Consider the following 22,500-nt stretch of genomic DNA (forward strand, 5'->3'; position numbering starts at 1 on the left):
GGAATGGCCTAGTTTTTCTCACCCAAATCGCCCCCCCCCCTGCACCATGCATGCCTTGCTTTCGCTCTCTCATTTTGATGTCTGTTCCCTCCAGACAGCGATGAGGAGTGACTGTAGCCCCCCCCCCTCGTATCAAGGAGGAACTCTATGTTTTGCCGTCCGTTCAAGGTGGTTGTTACATGGAGGCCTCCTAGCTTTTGTAACAGGGTGACCTAGGATGAGGAGAGGTGGCATCTACTGATAATGGGGAGCCGTGTATAAAGTTGGAACAGCTGTTCTCCAATGGCCTCTGCTTACAGTTCTTTCTCCAATGGCCTCTGCTCCCACAAAAATGACAGCGCTCTCGTTTGTCATCTGCAGCTCTCCTGAATGGGATCTGTGGAGCTCTGGCTTTCTCCTCTACTCTCCTGACCTTCGTGGTGATTGCTTTAGTCAGAGTGTCACTGATCAACGGGTGTCTGGCCTGAGCCATGTTCACATCACCTACATCACGTGGATGTTTTATACTAGCCGACCAAGATTGCCCTCTGCACCGACAGTACCACCCCCCGATCGTAGGGGGCGCAAGTTCGAAGCAGCTGGTGGCAGTGCTTTACATTTACGATCCCTCCTTGCCCTAGGCGGGGGCGGAAACTCGGGCTCCTCCTCTAACCTTTTGTCATCACCGCAGACCCGTCATTGACGGATGTTCTATCTCCTCCTCCGATTCCTCCTCCCTAGCCTGCTCTCCCTTTCTCGCTGGTAGTCAAGCGACTGGCTTACTGCAGTTTTTACTCTCTTGTATCTGAAGGGAGGGGCTGAGTCGGGAGCGAGAAAGAACGGCTCCAGCACTCTGCTGAAGCAGATAAGGTTTTGGATCACACACAGTGTGGTTTTATCACAGTGACCTCACCAACAACGCTTCCCTAGAATGTATATATCTAGGCCCATGCATACATATATACACATCTAGCTTCCGTATGCAACAATAAACATAGATCACAAAATCATCCCGACCCCACAGGTCTTCTCTCAATGGCAATTCGGTCTTGTGTCCCGCACAGGTTTACCTTTAAACTAAAAGCACAACCATCCCCCGTATTTCACGTGGACGGCACACCCCGATATCTCACGGGTCTTCTCTAGGGAATACTATGGTCCCCAGATGCCAACCTCCCGGTCTGTCACGGGTCTTCTCTGGGGAATACTATGGTCCCCAGATGCCACCCTCCCGGTCTCACCCGAGTATACTCAAGGGAATACTATGGTCCTCAGATGCCACAAAACATACATATAGAGAAGTGGAGCAGTGGCTTCTTCTCAAGACACAACAATGCACGCACCTTTACAGATACCTTGGCATTTCAAACATAGGACATGTAGCTACATACATTCACATCCACCACTGGTTCATTTTACGTGTTGAGAGACTGTGTGGTATACTGAGATTTACTGATTCGTTTTTATGATCGGGATACTGAACCCACTCACCCCGTTGGGTCTGATTGTCTGTCCGGGGTCGTTCAGGTCACAGCTGCACTGCCAGGCGTCTCCCGTGGCTGTAGCTGTCTGCTTTGGCTGACGACCAGTCTTGTCAGGGTTCGATGTTCGATCCGGGCTGTCACGGCACCAATTGTTGACTTTCGTTGTCTTTTATTATTGTCCTTATTCAGCTCTGCGTTGTGTTTTGATTTCAATAAAAGACGGCCCCCAATCTCACAAATACCACACAGTCCAGTGTCCCTTGTCCAGGTGTATTCCAAATGAATCTCTCCAACACGGGATTTGAGCGACACTTAAAAGCTGTTTTATTACAGAAGGTTTATAGCATACAAAATGCTACAAAATAGATGGCATCTAGATGGCATCTAGTCTAATGTCAGCTTGCCTGTCTGTATGACTGTCTGGCCCAAATCAAATCATCTGAGCTCGAGCAAGGTTCTTGTGGTTCGGGGGCGTTCCAGAAACTGTGGCGTTACAGAAACTGTGGCTGACAGCCACACTCAGAGGTCAACATCATAATTAGAAACAGCAAACAGGATCAGGTTAAACCACGACATTTCTATGAAAATAGCCATTTTCATCAGTATTATGTTTGTGGTAAGGCAATGAGGGGAAAAGGTGTTAGAGTACCACAGAGAGAGATTGAGCCTGGTTGGGAGGACTTGTAATCTGGCTTTAACTGTAAAAGTGACTATGTCCTCATCAACTGCAACATTTTTAAATATTGATTGACTGTATGTGTGATGTCACGTGTGTCTGTGCGGGTGTCAGGCACAGCAGGGGAAAGTTGTTTTGTAATTTTTATAACAACTAAGCCTAAACTGACTTTATTTAACAACTAACTGCACACACACCCGTTGTAATTGCCAATGTTAATGAAGATGATGCAAGAAATGCTTGGAAAACTTGCAAACCACCTCGGCTAGCCTCACACACACAGATACACACAGACACACACACACACACACTCATACTCACACACACAGGCACACACACACACACACACACACACACACACACACACACACACACACACACACACACACACACACACACAACACCAGACTACCACAGCAGCCACAACCACCTCGGCTACCCTTACACACACACATACACATACACACACACGCACACACATACACCCTCACACACCCTCACACACACGCACACACACACACACAGACACACACACACACACACGCACAACACCAGACTACCACAGTAGCCACAACCACCTCGGCTACCCTCACACGCACGCGCACACACACACACACACACACACACACACACACACACACACACACACACACACACACACACACACACACACACACACACACACATTATCTGATAACCCACTCAGCCAGCCTCAGGCTCTGTAAGCTTTCCATCGTTCATCACCACATTCCTGTAGGATCAAGTGAACAATAGCTGAATAAGAACAATAACAAAAGTCTTGAAATGCGCATCTTTTTTAGGGGCACACACACACTCTCTATTGGGTCAGGCGGGCGTTGCAGCATGTCGTGATCCGATTAATTTCTCAATCCATTATTCATGGTGGGTTATGAGAAGGGGTCTAATCTCACAGCAATATGTTCTGGCCCGGTGAGCAGGGCTGCGCCCCGTGCGTGGAGGCGGGCTGATAGAGGAGAGGTGGCGGCGAGAGAATGCTGCCTCAGACCAGGCGGACCGCAGCCCGGGGCCGTGCGGCGATGACGTGCCGCTGTAAACATTATACACCGGCTGGTACACAATCAGAGACAGCGGCGCTAGACGGTGGACTGGCCCTCATCTAATCTCACAAAGCCGGGACCTATCACTCCATACTTCGGTTACGCTGTGTGCTGGCGCTGGAGAAAGGTCTGGCCGGACGCATTACCATTTGGGGATGGGGGGGGGGAGCAAAACTCTGTGTTTCTTTAAACCAATCACAGTCGTCTTCGCCGGAGCGGCTGCTACAGCAGGTTGTTGTTGTTTAGTAGTCTGGGAGAATCTCCGATCGCCTCTGATTGGCCGACTACATGAATCGGCACCACTGATTGGGCAGTGATAAATGAATGATAAGGCTTGTTCCCAAAACCTACAGTATGTCCATCCATTGAGTCAGAATAACCCTCATCTGGTTCCACAGGGATCAATGGAGGTGACATGGGTCATGTTTTTTCACACTGTAGCGAAATCTCCCCCCCCCCACATGTCCCCCCCAGATGTCAAGACACCTGGCTCTCAGGTTAATCGTGACATGGAAGTCATAGCACCACCATGGGCCTTATCCCTCTGACCTTATCCATACCTAGCCAGCTAATTGGCTGCTCGCTGGGCATCTCAGGGGAGCTCATCCTAGATGAGGCTTGCACCCTGTGGGGGTTGTAGAGTTGGATGTTTGCAAAGGCCCCCAGGGGCCCGTGGTGCGGGGGGGGGGAGAAGATTCTCTCTCTCTCTCTCTCACTTTCTCTCTATCTCTCTCACACACACACACACACACACACTCACACACACACACACACACACACACACACACACACACACACACACACACACACACACACACACGCACACACTCTGAGATCCCTGGTTTGATGTGGGCATTCTCCCTGCTTTACCTGACAAGTTTCATATACTTTTTCAAGCTGTCCCCCCAAAAAACTTGTGGCTATTCCCTGTAGGCCAGCCATCAGAACACTGAGGTGATGTTCTTGACATCTGATGCAGATGAAGGAATTTGTCGATGAGTCGAGTTCCTCGGAGAGTCTCTCCCGCCGCAGTGTCTGACTGTACCCTCGCCCTAATGAGAATCTGCGGTTGCTAAGGACTAAGACAGGTAGAGTAAGCCGGTTGCTAAGGAAACCATTTTATTTCTCCCTGTCCTGTCTCTCTCAGGGAAAGGAGACGTGTTCGGCGACGTGTTCTGGAAGGAGACCAACCTGGCGCATGCGTGCGCCAACGTGCGGGCGCTGACCTACTGCGACCTGCACGTCATCAAGCGGGAGGCCCTGCTGAAGGTGCTGGAGTTCTACACCGCCTTCGCCAACTCCTTCTCGCGCAACCTCATCCTCACCTGCAACCTCCGCAAGCGGGTACGACGTGCGCCAGAGAGCCTCACCCGCATGCAAGACGTGCGCTGTAATGGACAAAGGCACGCACGCACACACATCCAAACACGCACACACACACACACACACACACACACACACATACATACACACACACACACACACACACACACACACACACACACACACAGAAAAGCATATCTAGGTATACTAGCCTATAATCACCCCTCCCTCCCTCCCTCCCTGCCTCTCTCCCCTGCAGTTTTTTCCCCTGGCTACTACATCATTTGTTCTGGTGTCTTCCCTGAAGGGAAGGGACGCTCTTTCCCTTCAAGTCCCCCAACTTTACCAGTGCATTGCTTTCCTGCCCCCCGTGGGAACACTAGGAAAACACAGTAGTACATTATTGGTGTGCTCAGTATACATCCTCAAGGCCCTTCGCTCCCCTTGTTTACTATCTCTGTGGCCAACAGATTTTCTCTCAGTCTCTCAATCTGCATATTGAATAATACATGTAAAAGCAACAGCCTCATGATTTACACGCTATTTCGTCAGTACTGAGCCATGTCAGCTGGTCTCACTGGCTCCACACTGGAGCAGGTAGACTCCTGTCTTTCACTGTCAGCCAGCAGATACAGCTCTCACTTTCAGCGCAGTACAGAGGCTGCGTCTGTGTGTGTGTGTGTGTGTGTGTGTGTGTAGCGAGAGAGAAAGAAAAAGAGAGAGTGTAGAGAGAGAGCGAGAGAGAGAGTGTGTGTGTGTGTAGACAGAGAGAGAGAGTGTGTGTGTGCCCACGTGTGTATGTGTACTGTATGCGTGTGTGTGTGTGTGTGTGTGTGCATGTGTGTGTGTGTGTGTGTGTGTGTGTGTGTGTGATACTTTAGTGTGGTGGGATGCTGATTTTGGCCTCGGCTCCATCACTCCTAATCTGGTTGGTCACCATGCAGAATGGCAGCGATGTCACACAGCCATCAGCCAAATGACGGACGGTATCTGGGTCAACACGTGGACTAGAATGTCATTCACAGATATCAAAACTATATCCCCATAGCTCACCACTCCCCAACTCCCCAATTCAGTAATACATGACTGACAGATGTGAAATTGCTACACTCTCTTGTACAGAAAATACAGACAATAAAGTCATGGGTATGGTTCAATAGTGGTACTATATTGTTTGTCATAACAAACACAACTTTCCTCTTGTTCAAATATATTGATGTGTCATCTATTGACTTTCCCCAGCTCAAAGTGTTGACACAAAAAGGAAGCAGCTTTTGCCGAGCATTCAGAGGGGCCATTTTGGAGAGCAGATGTGCTCCAACTTTGGCTTGTCCTGTCAGTCATGTTCTAATAGCTCGTTGTAAATTTGCGCCCCAAAGCGCTTTCCACTCTCTGCCTCCCTGTTGCTTTCTTTCGGAGAAAGCGGAGTATTAAGTAAGCATTTCTACAGTCTGGTGAGGGGGGACTCTTTCTACAAGGGATAATTCTTCCTGCAGGCTTCCAAGCTCTCTGCCTGACTAAAGTGAGGGATATTGCTTTTCAGAAACTTGCAAAGGCGCTGTTTTTCACTTTAGCCTAAAGGGCTGAATGCCTGTCATTTAACACACAATGGCTCACTTTGAATATATGAATATATAGTTAACAGGCTGTGGCTTAACGTCTTAATGTGGGTTCCATAGCTGGACACTAGTCGCAGTGCAGCCTTACAACTATGGGGTTCTTCTTTTGCGCTTTGGGGGAACATCGGTTGAAAGTCTCAAACATTCAAACGGGCCACAACACACAGTCTAGATCTGTGTTTGAATACGGCAGGCTTCAGGGTGGGATATTTCTGTGAGCTGGGACAGCTTGTGCGCTTGGAGGGACTGTGCTGTAGTTATGGAACAGGCTCTGGGGCTAAACCCTGCAGACTAGAACGCTTTTACCAGCAACACGATGGTTTATTCATGGAACCAAGGAACTAAGGACGGATGCAAAAAGGGTTTCTGTGCATGTGTGTGTGTATGTGTGTGTACAGTACAGTATATCTGCGTACATGCGTGAGTGTGTGTGTGTGTGTGTGTGAGAGAGAGAGAGAGAGAGAGAGAGAGAGAAAGAGAGAGAGAGAGAGAGAGAGAGCATGGAAGAGGAAGGGTGATGAGGGAGCCATCCATGCACAGAGTCTAATTTCTTCGTTGCCGTTCTGTCTGGTGAATAATGAAACGCTGAACTTTAGAGGAAAAGTGACCCACTTTTTCCCCCCGTAGAAGTCAGAGACTGCATCTCAGCAGTCTCCCAGCCAGAAAGCAGAAAATGAGAGGCAGTAACGGACAAGTACAGCGAGTCCCTCCAATTTACACCCTGCTTTTCCAGAGGCTGCAAGGAAAGAATAGACCTCCTAGTCCATTATCTGCTCACTCTCTGTGTCATTAATGTGTGTGTTTAGTTTAGTTTAATAGAGACAGTGCACATTAAGGAACATTTCTGTAAACATGCTGGTTTGGCCAAATTGGCTAATTTCCAACCATAGTCTCTAGGGCAGATGGCATGAGCACTTCAATAATTAAAATACATTAAAATACATTATATACATAATAACAAATAATATATAGTTACATAAAAAACATACAAATGTTAGCTAAGGACCTGACGGGCACGTACGCTCTCCCACTCTCTGTGTGTGTTTTCTGTTTGTGTTTATGTACTGTCTGTGTGCCTATACCTCAGTGTGAGTGCCTTCCCATGCCGACCCTGGCCTGTGTGCTCACACGCTGTGACCATTGTGGGAGGGGGATGACAGGCAGGATTACCTAGGGAGCAGGGATGTGTCGTCCGCTCGCCCACTGAGATGCTCCCCTGAGACGCTACCCTGAGCCTGCCAAGGAGATGAGAGCAGAGGAAAGGAAAGGGGAGGAGTGGAGGGGAGTTGAGAGGAGAGAAAAGGAGATGAGAGGAGAGGAAAGGAGATGAGAGGAGAGGAGGGGAGAGAAGAAGGGAGGAGGGTAGGGGAGAAGAAAGGAAAGCAGGGGAGAAGAGAGGGGAGAGGAGCGGAAAGGAAAGGAAAGGAAAGGGGAGGAGTGGAGGGGAGAGGAAAGGAGATGAGAGGAGAGGAAGGGAGAGAAGAGGAGATGAGAGGGCTGGAGAGGAAAGGAGAGGAGACTTTGACTTTTGATGCTCTTTAATGAGACATCCTTACAAAACACTAATCATCACCCAAATTAAAAACCCACAACCACCCCACCCCCACACACACACACACCCAAAGGAGAGGAGGGAAGAGAAGAGGAGAGGACAAGACAAGAAATGATAAGAGAGGAGAGGAGAGGAGTGGGGAGGAGAGGAAATGAGAGGAGAGGATTCCAACAAAGCAGGCAGAATTCCTCCAGACTGCTCTCCGTAGTCCATCATCATCTCGCCCACTCTAATATCTCTGGGTTTCTGCATCCTCTCGTTGAAGTCAGCAATCAATAGTGATTCACTGTCGGCTTGGCGTATCTGGGGGCCTAGTTAGAATCATTTATTCATTCTGTGTGATTGTTGGGGCGTTGTTGCTTGAGAGCCAACTGAGTATCCATCACTTGCCTCAGGCTCAAGGGTAAATATAACTCAGTGTATAGAAAAAAAAATCATAAGGAACAGAGTGGGATGAGATCACCTACACAGTCTGAACCACTCCAGCAAACGGGATTAGCTTCCCTGGTCAATATCCTCTCCCTTGGTATCATTGTGCTGAAGGAGGCTGTTTTTGAAACGACATCCAAAGCTGAATGTCGAGAAAATAAAGGAGTGTTCCACTGCAGTTTTAGAATGTTTTATTACTCTGAGTGCCTTGCATAATTTATACTTGTTTAAGGCCCGTGTGACAGGCTAGGCCGGGCTGGCAGCTGGAGACGGGAGTGGTTGGACCTGTTTCAGTGTGCTGACATGGCTTGGCATTGGCTGTGCTGCGCCCGATCGAAGCACTACTAATTAGATTAATTTTTACATCAGCACCTGCGAATGAGGGGGCAAATCAACTCCGCCTTTTGATTCTCGTCTTTGTCATAACTGAGTTGGTTGGAGGAGGGCTTGCACCTGGGTTTCAATAAAACACCCTTTAAAGGGTGCCAACACCGGCACCAACAGGCAGTACAGTAATCAGCACTAATTGGCGATGGCGTTTAGTGGTGCTTTGGTGGTGACTTTGTGATCTATTATGTGAGCAGTGTACTGTACCTCACTTACAGGCATGTTTATCATTACTGAACACTCGTGGTACGGTGCAGTTTCCTAATCAGACCTCCGCAGAGCGCAGCTGATGAATGAGTCAGACATGTTGGCGAATCGCTGCACGCTAGCTCACGATCGTGAATAGATATGAAAAGATGAAACAATTGAGATGCGAATATGGAAATTAAGCGATAGGAAGAGCAAGAAATCCGGTGTAAACACTAGTCTGTTGGTCTGAAAGGTAGAGAGAGGGACTGAGAGAGAGAGAGAGAGAGAGAGCACACGAGAGAAAGACCCTGTCAGAGGGAGAGATGGAGAGAGTTAGAGAGGAAGAGAGAAAGAGAGATGTTTGCACATCTCTTTTGGCAATGTCAATCTGTTTCCCATGCCAATAAAGCCATTTGAAATGAATTGAATTGAGAGAGAGGGCAAGAAAGGGAGACACACACACACACACACACACACATACACACAGAATTAATCATAGGCTACAGATCCCTCTTGGGCCACATTTGAAATTGAGTTTGGTAGATAAGGCAGCACACATCCTCTCTCTCTCTCTCTCTCTCTCTCTCTCTCTCTCTCTCTCTCTCTCTCCCCCCCTCTCTCTGGTGCTGTAATTCTTCCTCTTTCTCTCTCTCTCTCTCTCTCTCTCTCTCTCTCTGGTGCTGTTATTCTCTCTCCCTCCCCCCCCCTCTCTCTCTCTCTCTCTCTCTCTCTCTCCCTCTCTCTCTCTCTTTCTCTCTCTTTCTCTCTCTCTCTCTCTCTCTCTTTCTCTTGCTCTCTCATCATGTGCGGTGCCATTGATCTCCCCCTAGCTGGACTGTTACACACTGGAGATAGAAAGGTTAATTTAGACAAAACATCCCCTCTCACTGTGAGATACTTGTGAGGAGCACACAGCACTCGTGTACATGTAAGAGTCAAGTTGGCAGTTCCAGACCCCCAAAATTCATTCAGCCCCTGTGCAAACACAAGCATTATATATTTCTGATTGTACTTTGAACAAGTGAAGGAGTTTCTCCCCATTTTTAATGAGCCAAGGAGTTTATTGACGTTGAAGTTTTATATTTGAGCGAGCTTTGGAGTCGGCTCCAGAAATAGAGTTGGTGCAGTAACGATTGTGGAGGTTTTTCTCCTCCTTCACCACAACTGTCAATCTTCTTAGAAACTAGCGATTCTTCACATTTTCATGTACAATGTTTTCTGAAAGAGTAAAGACACCAGTTGATTTACGCCGGAATATAGTTTCTTTATTTCTTCATTACTCAAACATGGTAGCCTGGAAGCCAGACTTATGCACAAAAAAATATGTTTTTGCAATACATCAATGCAAAACCTTTTTTTGCAAGGTCTGGCTTCCAGGCTACAAACTTCTGAGGGAAGAGACTCCTCTTAGTTCAGAGCAGGCCGGCGATACCTCCTCAGTGCATGTTCAGTACACCTTTCCTGCACTTCCTCCCCCGAGGTTTCCATTTCTGAGGTTCTGCAGGGTGTCCATTCATCTGAATAACTGATGTGTTTATGTCCCGGACCTGGGTTGCTCCAGGTTGTGGTATTTATGGATGGATGTTGTGTTGGAGTGAGCTGATCCCTCCAGGCAAGACTATGTTTCCCCAATCATTAGCATAGTATACATCCTCTAATCTGCATAGTGGAGATAACTGAAGCCCTAAACCTGGATAGGATCAATATTTTGGAAAGCGCATCTGTTTTTATACCTTAACAACGTGCAGCTATCGATCCATATTTATTGGTTTCTTTGTGCAGTATGTCAGCATTAATAGAGTCTCAGGGGTTTAGTTGTGTCTCTCAGGGTATCCAATTGACCATTGACCCCAATCTCTGTCATGTTCTGGATCTCCACCTTTCTGTTTCCCAGGAGAAAAGAGAGACAGCGTCTCGGGCAGAGTGTCGTGCGAGGATGACGGGCTCTTCTGTCTGGAGCGCTTAGTGGCTCTCTGTGGTACACACTAATGAATGGTTCATTCTTCACTATTGGCAACCATGCTCAATCGTCTGTCGGTGTCTGTGGTTCATAGATATGATAGAATTTAAGACGTTCCGTGTAAACGGTTATCAAATGGGGCGGAGGGAATAACTGGGTGAGTGGAATTTAAGAAGAATAAGGAAAATAAGTCAGGACACTCCATGGACAGCCATGTGGTCAGCGCAGTCGTCTTCAGGAGCTTGAGCTCGCCAAGTGTGCTGCTTACCTTAACCACCATGCCAACATATTTTTAGTCAGCCTTTTCAGAGTTTGGCTGCCGCTCAGAGGGTCCATTCATAGACCAGTAGCTCTTAACGTGTCAATGAAATCTTAGTGAGCTAAGACCCTTTGATTTTTGCAGGCACTTCAACAATGAGAACCTCCTTCCTACTGTAAATCCATTCTAGTTGCCGAGGATTGTTGAGGATTTCTTGTTCAAATGAAACAAAGAAATGTTTCACAGCTTCTGATTAAAAAAAGAAGTCTATAACTCCAATGACAGCACTTTGATATGCTTTTCATAAAAGGGAGTTTCACTCTCTTGTAATAGTCTGCTTCCCAACAGTGTGCAGGTGATGTGACTGACAGGGCTTCTCAGTCCCCCTCTCAGAAACAGCGTGAGATGACATTTAGTGACATTGTCCCAGGGAGCTGAAGCAGAGGTGTGGTGGAGGGAGGGGGGGAGGAGACGTCCCCGCAGGGCTGAGGAGCGATGCTGGAGCGACTGATAACCGTGCGCCTCCTCCTCCACACCCAGCCCCACCCTCACCCCCTCCTCCTCCACACCCAGCCCCACCCTCAGCCCCTCCTCCTCCACACCCAGCCTCAACCTCACTCCCTCCTCCACACCCAGCTCCACCCTCACCCCCTCCTCCTCCACACCCAGCCCCACCCTTCCCCCCTCCTCCTCCACACCCAGCCCCACCCTCACCCCCTCCTCCTCCACACCCAGCCCCACCCTCACCCCCTCCTCCTCCACACCCAGCCTCAACCTCACTCCCTCCTCCACACCCAGCTCCACCCTCACCCCCTCCTCCACACCCAGCCCCACCCTTCCCCCCTCCTCCTACACACCCAGCCCCACCCTCACCCCCTCCTCCTCCACACCCAGCCCCACCCTCACCCCCTCCTCCTCCACACCCAGCCCCACCCTCACCCCCTCCTCCTCTACACCCAGCCCGTACTGAAGACCCTCATCCCCTCCTTCACACCCAGTCAGTACTAAATACCCTCATCCCCTCCTCCACACCCAGCCAGTCCTAAAGACCCTCATCCCCTCCTCCACACCCAGCGCATACAGAAGACCCTCATCCTCTCCTCCACACCCAGTCAGTACTAAATACCCTCATCCCCTCCTCCACACCCAGCCAGTCCTAAAGACCCTCATCCTCTCCTCCACACCCAGTCAGTACTTAATACCCTCATCCCCTCCTCCACACCCAGCCAGTCCTAAAGACCCTCATCCCCTCCTCCACACCCAGCGCATACAGAAGACCCTCATCCTCTCCTCCACACCCAGTCAGTACTAAATACCCTCATCCCGTCCTCCACACCCAGTCAGTCCTAAAGACCCTCATCCCCTCCTCCACACCCAGCGCATACAGAAGACCCTCATCCTCTCCTCCACACCCAGTCAGTACTAAAGACCCACATCCCCTCCTCCACACCCAGCCAGTCCTAAAGACCCTCATCCCCTCCTCCACACCCAGCGCATACAGAAGACCCTCATCCTCTCCTCCACACCCAGTCAGTACTAAATACCCTCATCCCCTCCTCCACACCCAGCCAGTCCTAAAGACCCTCATCCCCTCCTCCACACCCAGCGCATACAGAAGACCCTCATCCTCTCCTCCACACCCAGTCAGTCCTAAATACCCTCATCCCCTCCTCCACACCCAGTCAGTCCTAAAGACCCTAATCCCCTCCTCCACACCCAGCGCATACAGAAGACCCTCATCCTCTCCTCCACACCCAGCCAGTCCTAAAGACCCTCATCCCCTCCTCCACACCCAGCGCGTACAGAAGACCCTTATCCTCTCCTCCACACCCAGTCAGTACTAAAGACCCACATCCCCTCCTCCACACCCAGTCAGTACTAAAGACCCTCATCCCCCCATCCAGTCCATACCCAGCCCATACTAACGACCCTCATTCCAGGCCTGTCAGCCGCTGAGGGACCATTATAATATTTTTCTAAGCGGGGATACGCGTGCGTCTGGCTGGGATCCCTGTCGTTCCCGACGTAATTAGTGTCTGCAGAGCGCCAGGAAAGCCGCGTGTCAGGCGCTGGCAGCATGATGGAGGCAGGCGCCAGAGCGCTCGGCCGGACGATCCGACAGAGATGGCCGAGAGCCCGCGGCACAGCAGTCCACCTGACCGCGCTGCGGACAGAAGGGCCGTGATGGTCCGAATGACACCTGGCAGCATTTTTTTTCTTATCTGGCACGATTTTCCCCACCAGGCCTAACGTAGAACTGTTAGAACGAGCGACGGGATTGTTCACGTGTGAATAACGATCGTTTTCTCCGTTTTGTGTGTCGCCTCCCCGCAGATTGTATTCCGCAAGATCAGCGACGTGAAGAAGGAGGAGGAGGAGCGCCAGCGACAGAAGAACGAGGTGCAGCTCACCATCCCCCAGGACCACCCAGTCAGGAAGCTCTTCCAGAAGTTCAAGCAGCAGAAGGAGCTGAGGAGCCAGGCGGCGGGGGCGCTGCTGCCGTCCCAGCTGGACCTGGAGAAGAACCAGCTGCAGGTGGAGCAGCACCACCACCAGCTGCACCCCCACAGCCTGCAGCTGGCCCACTCCAGCCTGCAGCACTCTCTGCCCCTGAATGTCCCGCGGCCCCTCCCCTCCCTGCAGAACGGGGTGCCGCCGTCCTCCGGCTGCTGCGGCAGCAGCGTGCTGACCGTGTCCCAGGTCACGCCCATGCAGGGCTCCCTGGCGTACGCCGGCGAGGTCGTCAAGCAGAACAACTGCGACGTCCTGGAGCTGCAGCCGAGCCCCGCCCCCCTGGGTGGGGGGGAGCCGCCACCGTCGGCCCGCCTCAAGCCCGCCGCCACCGCTGCCTCCAAGGGCTGGATGCGCCTCAAGAACAACGTGGCCGTCCTGCCAGCCGCCGAGCTCAACAACGTCACCAAGGCCGTCTCCGTGGAGATGCTGTCGCAGGAAGGCAAAGGTCACGAGGGAGGCGGCGGGAGCAGAGGTGGGGATGCGGAGGAAGAGGGGGGGGTCTCCAGCAACAACCCACTGCGCAAGACCGACTCGTGCGACAGCGGCATCACCAAGAGTGAGCTGCGCATCGACCGGGCCGGGGAGGCTCGGACACCGCTCTCCTCCCAGCATAGCCCTCTCCCCGGAGGAGGCGGGGCGGGCTCCCCGCACCCGTTCTTCCCCATCCCAGAGCAGGTGCTGCACGCCGCGCTGCACGAGACCCGGCAGGAGCTGCGGGGCGACATCCAGAGACTGGGGGGGCGGCTGGGGGCCCTGGAGAAGCAGGTGGCCGAGGTCCTCAAGCTGCTGTCGGACAAGAGGAGGCCTTCCTCGTTGGGCTCCACCCCCAAGACCAAAACCAGGCGCCAAGACATCTTCACCGTGTCCAGACCCGTATCCCCAGACTCGGACACGGAGGACAGACAAGTCTGAGGAGGGAGGGGGGTTGGGGGGGCATATCTAAACTACCTTAATGTTTGCACACAAAGCTTTTGTCTCCAGTTCACGAGAGAACACTAACTCAATGACACTGAGCTTTTTTTGTTTGTTTTTTTGGACTGTAAATACTTCTCTATGCATGTCCAGCTGGATTCTGGTCTGCCAAAGAAACTATCAACTTATTTATTGCCTGTATATTATGCAGTTGACTGCATGCGAACAAATTTAAAGAGAACCAAGATTTTATTGAGCCACACTGTATGTATATATGGATATTTTTAATCCTTGAAGATTTGTTATGTAGACATTCAGGGTTTGCTTCCTGGTAGCAACTGTAAACGCTGGTGTACTGGAGTGTAGATGCTGCATTGAAGATTTCCTAATGGAAGGACTGAAATGGTTGTACGTTCTGAGATGTAGAAAGTTATATCATTCTCTAATCCGACTCTGTTATGACGGCACAAATGCCTGTACAAAATTCGAGCACACTTTTAGAGCATGAGGCTCTCATCATTTTCTATCAGATGTTAGTTATGTTACGATATTCTATATTTTTGATGACTGCAGTATTGTCACCCTCTGATATGCTTTAGAGAAAGAGTGTTTATTTTCAAAGACTTTCTCAGTTTGTTTATCCTTGTGTCTATGCATCAGTTAGGTACACTAATTAAAAAAGTACCTATGTGGCCATTATGGCTAAAGAAGAGTTTTTAGTTCTCCTGCATGCCTCAGATGTGCAGATCTACACTTGACTAGGGAGGCCTGAGAGTGACTAGGACAAGATGGCTTCACGTTCTGTAGTTTAGTGCACATGAATGTCCACTCAATCCAGTGACACACTGTCCCCTACACACATGGCAGGTACACCAACAGTGAGTATGTCATAAAGCTTTTATTACGGAGGGCAGGTCAGTGCAAAGAGCTTGTATAGTAAAAAAATTAACAAACGAAATCGAAAGAAATGTCTCTATGAAACGCTTTTCTACATCTGCATGTGGAGGACCAGGCTTATGCTCCAGAGTGTGTAGTCCCTCGGACACACACACACACACACGCATGCACGCACACACACACACACACACACACACACACACACACACACACACACACACACACACACACACACACACACACACACACACACAGTGTGAGAGCATCTCTTGATATAGCTTTTGTGTAGGAGGTTTGGGGGCAGATCAGATCAGTCTGTCAGAACACTTAAGCAGCGAAGCGCTTTTGAGGCTTCGGTTCATCCGTGGTTCCATCGGTCTCCTAAACTGAAGCCCGCACTGCAGTGCACGTTCCTGTAAAACCCCTCCAGCCTGTCTGAGAGCTGTGAGACACACACAGAAGAGACCTCGTCCGCGTAGCAACTGTCAACGAGGATATCTCTCTGCTGTGTTGCCATGCCCTGTTCAAGCTCATACAGTATAATATTGAATATCAGCTATGCAACAACTGGTAGCCTAGGCTACTTTTCTCATAAAAAAGAGGAGAGATTCTCACCGACGCTCATTAGCTCACACTCACAGCCTAACAACCCATACCTGTCTGGGTTCACAATAGACATTCAGAAGATATTTTAGAAAGCAGCAGTCACAATCAGTGAGAGGGAATCTGTGTATATAAGTCATCATACTTTAAACACTCTTGTATGCGTTACACGCCGTCAGAAAGTCTCATTTGAGCAGACAGCGAATAGAATAACTTGAGCAGACTTCTGGGGTTCCTTGAGGTTCGTGGGTGGTGGCTGGTGGTGAGGGCAGCAGCTTGAGCAGCAGCAGCAGGTATGAGAGTGGGGTTTTATTCCTGTATGACAGCTGATCGAGGAAGAGTCTCACCGTGATCCGCGACCTGCTCCCCAGAGAGCCTTCATCCCAGAAAGCGCGCTGCCGCGTCTTTGCTGAATGTAGCCTGCCCTACCGTGCCCTCTCTCGCTATTTCTCTCAGTTGACACAGGTCTCTGTTCTCTGTGGCGAGCTCCTACAGCATCATTCTCTCTGTGTCTTTCTGATTGTCCCCTGAGCATGCCGATGTACAGCTTCTCTGTGTGACTGTACTGACCGACTATTTACAGGATGTCCCCCGGGGGAGGGGCAGGGACAGAGAAACATCTGCTCGAACATTTCCCCTTTTTCTACTGGAATGTTCTACTGTTTTATACTGTTTGTTAAAAGCAATGGCGTAAGGTAGCACTGATTCCCACTATGACTCATGCATTGTTTTACAGTTGCACACCTTACTGTAGCAAAATAAAACTATTGTCTGGGAGCTCTCTGGGGCTTTGTTTGTGGTGTCAACCCCAAAAATGCTTTACAGGAATACAGATTATTTCTGCTCTTGCCAAATGTCGAATCACTAAATTGTGTGCATTTCATATTTCTTTCCGGATGATAACTCAAATGGTTCTCAAAGAAAATTTCTGTGACTTAGGATAATGTAAGCCTACAGTTCTCAGAATTGTCATTTGCAGAGCTGATCCACTCAGACCACACCATTTAGACCTGTCAAATCTGGACTAGATTAGCAAGTAAACTCCAGAGACTCATTACAATGTTGAAATCAACCTTTACTCTGTTTCCACACATAGAATAAAGCAAATCCTGATTTGACAGGTCTAAGTGTTGTGTTTTTTTTATTTATCTGTACCTGGTCTAATGTGGTCTAGATGGGGAAAAAATAGTGAAATCACTCTTTTTCTAGCTTTCACAAATGTAAATATAAAGGTCTGACAAATCTAAGTCTTGTTTTAATGTTTTAATGGGTCTCTGGAGTCTACTTGATTATCTAGTGCAGGTCTGACAGGTCTAAATTATGTGTTTTTGATCTGGACCTGGTCTAATGCCATTTTTAACTTCACTGTGCCTCTAAACAGACCCCAAATTCAGCCTCATGTTTGACCGTGAATGTCAAACGAATATCACAAATATCAAACATCATGCTATCTTTACCGCGGTTGTAGAGTATGTTGGGTTCTGACTAAGGATCTAAGGTCTAATCTTCAACAATCTGTCACACAAAGAGCACCATGTCTGGTTCATATTAATGCATGTTAATAACTTTAAGGCATCTACTAACTTTGTGGAATTTTTTGTTGTACTGTTTAGATACTGTACTGTATGCTGTGCTAAATTTTGTGGAGCTGTAAACAGTAATTTGGCTACAGGCACACTACACATGAATTGTTGTTTTATCTCAACTGAATCTAATTCGGCTCTTTAAAATTGTCCCATATTCTTGCTCAGGCACGAATAATGCAGTGAGGCCAATTACAACTGAACAGGTTGACAGAGGAATTATTATGGTTAGTTTACCAGCGTTGCTGTGTTTTGACACCAAGCCAAAGGAAACAGTTGAGAGAAATTAGGTTGTTAGGCTCTAAATATATTTTCACACCTGAGGCTTTAGCGGAGTTGATGGAATACCCCTATCTAAAAATGTAACAGGTAGGCCTATAGTAGCCTAATAGCGGTTCTTATTTTAAGTTTTGGTTTATGCCCATTTCCAATCACTCGCACATTTCCCATTTGTAATTAGTCTCTCCTCAGGGGTCTTAGAACAGTCTAACATCTTGCCCCAAAGTGACCTCCATCAAGATGGAATTTATTAAGTTGTTAATCAAAAGCATTGTGTTGGTCTACTGTTTTGGGGGCACACTCTGGCAAAGGGAGCTCAAAGCCTCAGTGACGGACGTGAGAAGACTCCTACGTACTTCCACAGAGATTCCCATTCAGGTTTCCATTCATCACTATCATGGTTATTACACATATTTGAAGAGGAACGCTGATCATCATATGAGCTGGATTGGTTTGATCTCAGTCACTGCTATGTTGATGTCTATGTTTTCTCCGTCGTGAAATCCACTGGGCATGGCAGAATGGCACTATGTAACCAGGGTCAATGTGGATTGCATGTGGTGGAAGTGGTTGGCCCCTTCCGCAGTTACATCATGACCATACTGAGAGGCTTGGCGTGGAATGGGTTGAGGGGGGTTGGCACCCTGCTGTGACTGGGGTCTGAGGAGGAGACACCCTATCATCAACCTGCCTTTTAACGTCATCATCGTCCTCGTCACCATCACTGATGCCTTCCTTTAGATCTTGCGAGCCTGGATGCTGCAGTACCAGACCAGCCCCCGCCCCTCGCTCCATGCAGTCCTCCTGCCGAGAGCCATTCCAGGTCCCCCCCCCCTCCCCTCCCCCCCCCGCAACCCACGGAGGAAGCGTGATGTCAGAACAGATTAAAACAAGAGGAGCTGTTACAGTGACTCTCGTCACGGCCGTGAAGCAGCAGAGGCTCTGGAGACACAGAGCCAGTTCCTTTGGCCTCTCCGCTCTCGCTGTTAAGGTTTTAAAAGCCTGCTTCCCTCCGGCAGTGACAGCAGTGGAGATAGGGAGGGTGTTTATCCCTGCGAACCATGGACAGACAGGGCTGGGGGAGGCACTGTTCACCCCCACATGCCCCCGTCATTGCGCTGTCACTGTCAGCAAGCCCAAAACCGTGAATTGGAGGACGGAGAGAAAAAGATAATGCTTGTGTTTCTAGTAGAGACAATTTTTAGACGGACCCCCCAGAGGGACCCCATGATGAGTCTTGACACTAGTACCGCCTAAGGGAGTGTGTGGGTGTGTTTGACAGTGTGAGAGAACGTGTCTAGGGAGTAGTTTTCTATCTCCCTCACCGCAACCACGTCATGAAGATGCCCTGAGCAAGAGGAGGAGGGGGGGCTGACACAACCCAGTGGCCCCTCAGTGACATGCGAGTGGACATAGATTACACAACGCTTTCTCACGGGCGTTCGTTCCACCCAGAAACATCGGTTTATATATTCCCATTTTCAGGTTCATTTTCACACCACAACGTTTATGCCATACATGTTTTATTTTATGAAAAGTAAATAACACGTTTTATTTCGTGACCTCTGCATCTCAGGATAACATCATCCACTTATATCGTTCAGACAGAGGACTAAACAGGGAGAGAATGTAGACTAGAAAAGGTATCCCTTGAAATTGAAATTAAAAGCAGATGATAATTTATTAATATAATGGAAAATCTCTGTCTCGAGTTTCCTTATAATTATGCCATAATTATAATCATGATTTTTTGGTGATAATGAATTCAAACCTTTTTTCCATTCTCTCTATGCTTTACCGTATTATAGTTTGTCATGTGCAGGTGTGTATCAGGAGTGGTAGCTAGGCTACATCCAGCTGCAGACGGTCGTCAGACGGAGGTGATGCACTCCGTGGTGCTGGTCAGACACACTCCGCAGTCGCAGCGCAGAGCCACGGGGTAGGTGTAGGAGGGGTCTACGTCGGCCGAGCAGTTCGGCAGACGCACCGTCACCATGCGCGTCTCGTTGTAGGTGCAGACCCGCTGGTAGGACTCAATGAAGGGAGGGTCCAGGACAGGCTTCTGCTGACACATAGGCATGGACAGGCGCGTGCGCGCACGCACGCACGCACACACACACACACACACACACACACACACACACACACACAATGCGCAACAGGACCACAGTCAGCAGGTGTGGCATTCTGTAATGTCTCTCACCTTCCAAATCAAAGCTAATGCAGCCTCTATCATGAACACACACACACACAGACCTTTTTTCTATGCCTAATTGCTTTACTTGAATTAACATATTGATTAATTGGCTTGCTGATGTATTTTATAGGCTACTACATATTATTGTATTATCAAAGTAGGCTACGTGACAGAGGTCAATTGAAACCTCCAACTGCCGTTTCGGCCAGCCGACACAAATTTTCATAATATTTTAGTTTTTCACTGTAGCCTAGGTTTCCAATGTTTTTTTTTGGGAGGGGCGGATATGAAACAGTAGCTTATATCGTTTTTTAAGCACATAACATATACAAATCCAAATGTGTTTCTGTCAGCCCAGAGCCGTCTAGTTTTGGTGAAAAGATGCTCTTCAGTTCTACAGATCTCAGCACTTCTCTGAGGTCTGCTAGTGTGTAATTATGTCTCCCTTACCTCCCAGGTCTCACAGCGCCCCCAGCAGGCGTCGGTGGTGATATGCAGGCCCCTGCAGCCAGGCTTCCTGGCCAGGAAGGTGAACTCGCGGACGGCACAGCCGATGAAGCGCCGGAGATTGACGCTTGATGCTTGGCTGAGGGACTGTGGGTGGAGGCCAGCCCACAGTACGACGCAGTACAACAGAGGCACACACCACCTTCATAAACACAACAGGCTTAGTTCTCTATACATGTTATCCTATCTCCATTCAAACCTTTTATAGAACAGTAGCAGGCACCCAACTCAAGGATGTGTAATCTGCAAACAATCATGTTATCTGCATTGTCAGACTTGATAACAACAGGATGGACAAGCTGAGCAGGAGGGCGGGCTCTTTCCTGGGAGTCAGTTTGGACTCAGCGAGAGTGGTGATGGTGCAACGAAACTGCTGGCCGTCATGGACAACGTCTCCCACTGCCAATGACACCCTGGTCAAGCAGAGGAGCACCTTCAGCGGCAGACTGACCCTGTCATGCTGCTCTTCTGAGCGCTTCAAGAGGTCCTTCAGCCGCTATCAGACTGTTCAGTGCATCCCCTGACCGGCTGGACACTATGGACCTGAGTCAGCCCAGACGTTGCTATACGGCTCCTTGGACAGGACAGGTACATTTACATTTGACAAACTCTTTCACAACTTAGACATGCTTGCACAATCATTATAAGGAACCTACAGTAAACCTACTGATATACACCTGTTTATTTGCACTCTTGAACATTTGGGTTTCTGTATGTTTTTGAACCTTTGTAAATTTCTAGTCTCTATCACTTTGTTGTCTTTTGATGCTGTAACATTGCAATTTCCTTCCAGGATCAATAAACTACTATTATTACTACTTCTACTACTACTACTACTACTACTACTACTACTACTACTATTACTACTACTAATACTACTACTAATACTACTACTAATAGAGCTATTTCGAACTTTAGGCATTCTAGAAGTTTCCTTGTAATCTTAGACACCGCAGCCGAAGTCTGAATCCTCTCTGACCGACATGGTCTTACTCACCATGGTGGCCCTCTGCCTTGCAGGGTCATTTGGGCTCACAGTGGATCCCACGACAGCAGCTCTAAGCCGGGGGTGGGGGGTGGGACCAGTTCCAGCCGGGTGGCTCTCTGCAACCTGGATCTCTGGATCAGTAGCGGCTGAGAACAACCAGTAGCGGTCCTGCTCCTGACGCCAGAGGTACCTGCTAATGGCTCCTAGGGTGAGGCTCGCTGCTATTTATCCCATGCGCTGTCAGTCTGTCAAGCTCCAGCCAGGGGTTTGAGTCAGCCAGGCTCTGCCAGGGAGGAGGCTGTCTAATCCCCCCTTAAGGCCCCACCAGCTCTCCCAGCCCATCAGCCCAGCCAGCAGCAGACACCAGTCCATTAGCTTGATTATAGCCAGAGAGGCCGCTCTTTTGTTCATGGCCATCCACACGGAAGAGGGGGAAAAAACACTTGTCATACCTGTATCTACACTCAATTAGAGGATGGCTCCATGCAACAGGCTAGCTGTTGTTCTCCATGGATAATAACCTAGCCCTGGAGCTCCAACCAATGTTTTCTTTGCTCAGTTCACTTCCAATTTATTTCTAATTATGATGATTATTATTTATTTTATATCTTACATTGACATTTTCACAGAGCTGTTTCCTGTGCAGTGTAGCTACGCTAGGACAGAGGCCTGCTGGGCACATTGGAGCCGATGAGGCGTGGGATTCTGGGGTGCTTTTCGTCAGACTTGGAGGAGATGAGGAGGGGGTGAGGAGACTAGTGTGTATTTCGGTGAATAAGCACCTCATTACAAAATTACCACCCTGCAACACCCTCAGGCCTATACAGTATGTGTTGGAGCAAGTACTTTAGGAAATGAATCTCCACACTACTGAAATTAGATTAGATTAGCAGGGAGGATGAGTCAGGGATAGGTTTAGACTTGGAGATAGATTTAATCTTGGAGAATTTTTTGGACAGTGCGCATCACCTAGAAATTAAATGAAACTAGAGGACCCTGAGGTTCCCTACCAACAGAACCGACTGTCATTAGCTCTGGATGATATTAGAGAGACCTCTTGTGTCTATTTGTAGTACTTATTTTC

At 49.0% G+C, this 22,500-nt stretch overlaps 2 protein-coding genes across 2 annotated transcripts in view; one reads left to right on the top strand and one right to left on the bottom strand.

The window, feature by feature from the left end:
- The window catches only part of kcnh5b (potassium voltage-gated channel, subfamily H (eag-related), member 5b), a gene marked incomplete at both ends in the record, with an annotated part of 39,169 nt that extends 24,807 nt beyond the window's left edge, over positions 1–14,362 (top strand). The window contains 2 exons of the mRNA XM_084438438.1: positions 4,366–4,562; positions 13,271–14,362. Of these exons, the coding sequence (XP_084294564.1) occupies positions 4,366–4,562; positions 13,271–14,362 (1,289 nt within the window). The remainder of the gene's footprint in view (positions 1–4,365; positions 4,563–13,270) is intronic.
- Positions 14,363–19,594: 5,232 nt separating this feature from the next.
- gphb5 (glycoprotein hormone subunit beta 5) lies at positions 19,595–21,833 on the bottom strand (the record flags this gene model as incomplete). The annotated part of the gene is made up of 3 exons (XM_084438439.1): positions 19,595–19,786; positions 20,372–20,570; positions 21,742–21,833. 3 exons carry the CDS (start codon positions 21,831–21,833, stop codon positions 19,595–19,597), a joined length of 483 nt encoding a protein of 160 aa, XP_084294565.1.
- Between the last annotated feature and the right edge of the window lie 667 nt (positions 21,834–22,500).

Source organism: Borostomias antarcticus (genome assembly GCF_949987555.1).
Source record: "Borostomias antarcticus genome assembly, chromosome: 5".
Taxonomy (NCBI): Eukaryota; Metazoa; Chordata; class Actinopteri; order Stomiiformes; family Stomiidae; genus Borostomias; species Borostomias antarcticus.